A 7,018-nucleotide genomic window follows, 5' to 3' on the forward strand; every position below is an offset into this window, starting at 1 on the left:
ATTTGAAGCTACAAATTTCCTCACAGGAAAAAGTATTTCCTCCAAGGAAAATTTGAAGCTGCAAATTTCCTCAAAGGAAAAAGAATTTCCTCTAAGGAAAAAGAATTTCCTCTAAGGAAATAGAATTTCCTCAAAGGAAATAATTATGCAGCAAATTCCCTAAGGGAAATCTTTTTCCCTTGAGGAAAAAACAATTTCCCTTGAGGAAAAATCTTTTTCCTTCAGGGAAATTTGATTTCCCTTGAGGAAAAGTACTTTTCCTCTGAGGAAATTGTTGAAAAAAGGGGCATAACTTTTTCAACAGTGGTGCTAGATCCAAAAAATTTTAGGACAAATATCAGGGAACCAATACCAACCAAGTTATCAACTTCGTTTTGACTTAACTCCAAAAATTAAGGTGACAACTTTTGCACTCAGCGGAATTGCAAACTTGTCCCGGAGACTGTTCAAAGTTTATATCTTATCCAAAAAATTTGATTTACACCAAAAATGAAAAACAAAACTAACCGAAGAAAAGTATGACCAAATAAAAAAAACTTGCCGACGTATTCGTGTGTTGAGAAATCCAGAACTAATAAAAATAAGTGTCTATGAGCATTGGAGGGTGTGGAAATAGGATAAAGACAGGATGTGGATATAGAATAAAGGCGATAGGAACGGTCATATTGCATTAAACCCGAACACCAACAATTGTTGAACTATCCTATAGTCATATTGATTGATATAATGTACGTCACATCAAAGTTCACGGTATCGCTTTCAGAGTTAATTTCGTTTCTTTATTCTCTTTTAAAGATACTTTTTTTTGTATTTTGAAAAGGCTAAATGGAAGACTAGTATGAAGTTTTAAGCTGAAACTTTTACGAATTATATAATATCAAAGAATGTTTCTGTTCTTTTCAAACAACTAGTGTATGTATATTTTCTTAAGCCCCATTTATGGGCATTGGTTTTTCCTTTTGAATGGTTTTACACTTGTAATTGTTGGGGACTTTTATAGCTGGCTGTTCCGTGTGAGCCAAGGTTCCGTGTTGAAGGCCGTACCTTGACCTATAATGGTCTTTTATAAATTTTAACTTGGATAGAGAGTTGTCTTATTGGCACTGTGACTCATACCACATCTTCCTATATCGATCAAATCAGGTTTTGTTGTGACATTTTGGTAGAAACCCATTCAACGCATCGATATCTGATACTAATCGATAAAAATATAACTTAAAGCATAGAATATTTTCTTTTTTATTTGGAATTTATCATACTGGCTTCATTTTTCCGTTCTGGAAATCATAACAGAAATTAATAACGTTAAACGTTGGTTAAAAGTTTTGCGACAGGAGACCTTTGGGAATTCATAAACTTAGTATTTTTTTGTTTAATGATATAATCAAGATTGTTGCATGCCGTTCAAATGTTATAGATTAGGAGGCACATTTGCTTTGTACATTAATTATGTCAAAAAGTGATTATATGCAAAGAATAAGAGAAAAAAATTACTTGTTGAATGCAGTAATAATAAATAACGAATTTATAAACTTTTTAGAAATGATGTCCAAATTGGCCATCAAGATCAAAATTGATAGAACAAAATCATATCCCGATACTGTACTTTTTTCATGTATCAAACTGATAAAAAAAAAAATACCGAGAAGAAAGGCCAATGCTTTGTGTTGTACTAACGGGATAAAAATAACGAATAATATGTTTTTAACAATAAAAAAATTGGTGTGGACTTTAACGATGCTTTTTTGTGGACTTTAGCGGAACTTGTTATTGTGGACTTTAACGGCGTTTTCTTGTGGACTTCAGCGGAGGTAATTTTGTGGACTTTAGCGGAAAGTTTGTGGACTTTAACGGCGTTGTGGACTTTAGCGGAAATTTGTTGTGGACTTTAGCGGTGTTGTGGACTTTAGAGGAATTGTGGACTTTAACGGTGCCACAGCGCTCAAAGACACAGTTTGATTTCAAAAACAACACCAGAAAAGATGCAAAAAAAAAAAGTTATAAATTGAAACTAGGAAGGCTTCTGTTGTAGATGGTCTCCTAACCATGTTAGTTTATCATATCAAATTTATAGTTGTACCAGAATTAACATCATTCATAAATCATTTTTTAAAACAAGCAATACCCTTAAACATCACTATAATATAAAACAACGAATTGACTAAGCACCTGTCTGTTAGCTAGATTTATCAAAACATAAATGTATATATAAAAAAAAGAATGTTTTATGATATTCTTTCAATTGCTTGTCAAGTACCCAACATTTTTTTTCAAATTTATGATGATCAAAGCCCAGCGGCAACTTATGCATATTTTTGACAAATTCCTTAATTTGAAATGTATATGAACCTTGCTTCGTATTACACGAACATACAGTGAAGGATGTATAATGACATAGTTTACAAGATAATAGCTCACAGCTCCGTCCATAGTATTTCAGTTTCGTGTCGACTAATCTTTGCTGCTACTGTTTAAAAGTTAATCCGCATATACCAATTTACGAGTGTTTGCTTCGGCCCGATTTACGATAGAACACACAACCTCCTCTATGTTTTGTTGATGGGAACAAATATAAATGTGTTAACGTTGAAATAACAAGTCGAGAAAAATGCTTGATGAGTTTTACTACTTTTTTTATAAAAACAAAACAATAAATTAATAACAATAAATTAATAATAATTCTTTGCATCTCTATTCTGTACTCAGCTGATTGGAGCAGCATAATAAGTTAACCCTTTGTCTTTTTCTCGCTGTCTTTCTCTTTTTATTTAAAATAATGTCCGTGTCCTCATTCGAAAAAGAAAAATTCCAGAATTCATAATCTTCTATAAAATCATCTTCTATTAGATTATCTTGAATTTTTATAGTCGGTTCTTCTTGTAGTTGTAACCACTCGTGGTCTATAGATGAATACGTTGCTTCGAATTCTGAAAAATATATTCGACACATATTGGTTGTAATCTTCAGCGGAAAATTGTCATTTGATCAGCATGAGAGACTATATAGAATATCGATTAAGTTCATTTATCATTATTAGATTAATTAGATATTCCAAAAATAAACATTTATCATTAATTTAGAATCTTCAATTTAAGTAAATGTTCAATTAATTCATTGTTCGAAGTTAAAAGTTTATTTTTTGGTTATAATAGCATATCCTGCCTCAAAAGTTGTTATAAAAAAGATGTGATAAGATTGGCAAAGAGACAACTATTCACCAGAGACCAAATGCTTGTTAAACTACAATACGTCTAGTTGATGTTATTTAAGCATGTGTAAGTTAATTTCCGAATTCAGTAAGGGGTTATATATTAACCAGTAGGCTTGTTTTAAAGGAGACAAATCTTTAGACTATAATTTTACGTTTGTAATACTAGTAGTCAGTCTAAACAATGAAACAGAAATGAAGTGTCTGGTAACTTGGAAGCTTGGAAGATATTAATACACAGAAAACAGTATGTGTGAAGCTTATAAGTAACCACGGATAACGTACCACATATTTTAAACAGTTATCTCCCTTTTTCTAGATGTACCTCCTTAAATTGAAACATACCACGACGCAATTTACGTAAAGTGCAAACTAACAAAAACTCAATTGTTAAATTCAAAGCAACAAAACGATTGTTTGTTCTTTGTGAACATAGCCTTATATATAGAAAAGGATTTGCTCGTAATCCTATAATGAACACCAATAAACCGTTTGACAGTTCGCAAAGAATACAAGAAACTAACTGATTAGAGTACGTACTACCGACCGTGCGAGGGCTGTAAAACCAGTCGATGTCTTTAATAACTTCCATTTGTTGTAGTACCTACATAAAGTATCATTTCTTGGTTCGTACTTTGCAAAGAATATTGAGCTGCCTTATTACGCTATAAATACCTTGTTCATAATATTGTTTTTCGGAACATAACGTTGCTTCAACCGTCTGTGTTGCTTTGGAAACTTGTGAAACTTCGGAAACTTTGGAATTCGTGCAGTATGCCTTTATCTGTAATAATAAAAACTGAAAATACAATAACACGTATTTTAATATTACCAATAGTTCGTACGCACACATAAAAGAGACAACTATTTAAAAAAAAAGATCAGTATTCATGAAAAAATTGGTAATAATTGGTAGGAATTTTCAGTCTAGCTTAATTTCAGTACAATTTATAAACGCAAGTACTGGATACTGCTGGCATGTCCAACCGTTAAGACAGAAGAAAGATGCACGATGGGTCTAAAACACGAAGATTTACACTTACCCAACTCAGCGTTTTTTATCAATGGATTAAAGAGAAGACTAGACTTGTGTGTTTGCTAATCTATAGTAGAGCATGTTGGCTCATTGGTTTTATACAATATTTCATGTAAATAATTAATTTATACAAAATATTTTTTTAATTTGTTATAGTTCTGAATACGCGGCATGAATTATTTCTTTCCACTGGTTTAGATATAACCAACACTTATTCAATCGTTTAACTAAAATGCTTCTAGTGTAAATATTTTTAAAATAATTCGTTTTTATTTAAAAATGTTTCTGAATTTGTAACTATAAAGACTTTTGCGTGGTTTAATTTACTTAGCGTTACCTTAATAATCCTCATCAGTAAACTATAAAGTGAATTGTCTTTCTTCTTCATATTTCCTTGGTTAACTTTTCCTGAAAGATATAATATATAAATTATGTACGAATGTATGCAATTAAGGTAAAACATAGAAGTAGGCACTAAGTTAAAGCTGGAACACTGTTTGTTTACATAGACAATAACTGTTTAGTGTCTTTAAATACCCGTTGTATTTGTACAAGGCTAGGTAACAAGGTGTATGCGAGCTTTTAGCGAGCCACTACACCTGTTTCGAGCCGAGTACAAATACAGCTGATATCTAAAGACACTAAACAGTTATTGTCTTTATCCTGCAATTAATTCTGTATATTGTTTGTGTTTTGAAAGACACAAAAACTAACATATTTAGCATTTATTTTCGATTTGTAATCCCTTGAGGCACGAGTAGTAATATCAAAATCACACATTACGCTGAAGACGGGTTCGCAAAAAAAGAATATCGATTGGTCAACAATAATACATCGCTCAAGGTGAATAATTATCTATTTTAACATAACAACCAATTTCAACAGTAAAAACAAATAACAAAACATTGTCAAATTTGAAACAGAAGTGTACGAGTTGTCCTAAGCTTCAGACTTGACATTCACTAAACATGCATGCTGAAATTGACATTGCTGATTTTGTAACACAATCATACACATTCAAGTTTGAAATCGAAAATTGTCATCGTCATTGGAATGCAACTGGAATGCACATTCTGAGGTCACACAGATTCAAACAATACTCAGTCCGGCAGTGGGCGGAGCTTTAAAGTATAGTATACAGATACAGGATAGCGATATCTGTAGGGCTGTATCTGTAAAGTAGGACACCCAATTGCAGGATAAATTAGTGGAACTATCACCTTATTACATTAAGCCATTGTAGAATGACATTATTGCTGATAAGAATCAAGGTTTTTTTTTCTTTTAAAAAGTACTTGCTTAGTATTTTAAATCAAACATTCAAACGCAAACTAAATACGAGTAAAAAAACACTGTATAAAGTGGAAAAATCCCCAAAAACCAGCCTTGATTACGGTACTCACTTTTCACTTTTCCATATTGCATTTCCTTGTCCTTTTCCTGTATGTTATCCTGAAAAATTTCCATGTTGTATAAATTTTATAATTTTAAATAATTATACACGTTTGAAAATGTTGAAATCTATTTGTTTATGTTATTATATATATCAAAACCTTTTTTTCAAATATCTCAAGTAAGAGTAATTTACCTACCAACAGTAACTTAATTACTCATACTTACTCGACATTGAGTACTGATCATCTTACTTCTCATAATGGACAATAAAAAAAACTTATATGTAAATTATTACCTTAATTATTTTTTTGAATTCCACTCAAACTCAATTAAGGATGCGATCACACGGTATACCGCGGCAAATGGTTGGTTGTGTAGTATGATGAACGGTCAATTATTGCGATGCGATCGTGAAACTCGTTTCAGACCGTGAAAGAATATTTATCTGAGGACTCGTGCAAGGTCAATATTCCATCCAAATTGATGAATTATAAGAATAACAAAAATATGCAGATCCAAGGGGTTGTCAAAGAGTCATGTGACACTACTTGACGTTAATTTATTAATTTACCAATTAGTGATAAGCTTCTTATTCCATACAATTAATTTACCTTAAGGTGTTTATACAATAATTTTGACAACCGACTGTTAATAACTGGTTCGGTTCCTTTAATGTAGGAAACCCCGGTGTGAAAATTAAGAGATTTTTCTTATTTTCACATGGTTTTTCGTTGTTCTATTTAACATATTTGTGATTTACTAATTTCAAGGTTATTGCCACTTTCCCCCGACATTATTGTTTCGCTACTTTGATGCAAATTGTTGCAAATTATGAATTATTTTTTATTCGTTTTCGTTATTATCAACATCTTTAATTCTTTTTCTCATTCTTTAGACATTTTCTTCATATTTTAACCTTTTCTGTATTTGTATGAATACCAATACTGGCTTAAAACAAAACTAGAGAGAGAGCGCCGTTGATTAATTGACAGTGCGCGAAACCCGTGCCATCATGTTGGTTCAATTCGATCACTGTTGTTACGAGGAATAAATTTGATTATTTTGATGTTTGCTCGTTGGAATTTCGAAACACTTGCTGTTGTGTTGTTCTTAACTTATTTTATCACAATATTTATTGTTTGATAAGTGTCAAATTGTTTGGCCGTAATTATTCTTTTTGGACGTGCTCCTTTAAAATATTCGTTTGGATCAACAGCAGGAACCAGCCTCTCAACCCACTTGTATGTAGCAATGTTGGCTTCTGGCTTAAGCGTCCTGTCTGTAGGTCTCTTCGTTTCAGTTTTACAAGCAACCATCAATCTCTGGATTTGTAGTATCCTGTTTAAAATCTAGCAGCTTGTTGATTTATTTTTTCACGC

The 7,018-nt window shown here is 32.0% G+C and overlaps 1 protein-coding gene across 2 annotated transcripts; it reads right to left on the reverse strand.

Moving 5' to 3' along the window:
* Positions 1-2,525: 2,525 nt before the first annotated feature.
* On the reverse strand, positions 2,526-6,629 carry LOC143047906 (uncharacterized). 2 transcript variants are annotated; one of them, XM_076221248.1, is made up of 5 exons: positions 5,935-6,629; positions 5,648-5,696; positions 4,582-4,652; positions 3,884-3,992; positions 2,526-2,927 (listed from the first exon to the last, which is right to left on the reverse strand). In XM_076221248.1, exons 2-5 carry the CDS (start codon positions 5,667-5,669, stop codon positions 2,692-2,694), a joined length of 438 nt encoding a protein of 145 aa, XP_076077363.1. In that variant the 5' UTR covers positions 5,670-5,696; positions 5,935-6,629; the 3' UTR covers positions 2,526-2,691. The 2 variants fall into 2 exon arrangements, with proteins under 2 accessions (XP_076077363.1, XP_076077362.1); XM_076221247.1 differs by having other exon boundaries at positions 2,527-2,927; positions 3,884-4,007.
* Between the last annotated feature and the right edge of the window lie 389 nt (positions 6,630-7,018).

This window comes from Mytilus galloprovincialis, chromosome 10 (genome assembly GCF_965363235.1).
Source record: "Mytilus galloprovincialis chromosome 10, xbMytGall1.hap1.1, whole genome shotgun sequence".
Lineage (NCBI taxonomy): Eukaryota > Metazoa > Mollusca > Bivalvia > Mytilida > Mytilidae > Mytilus > Mytilus galloprovincialis.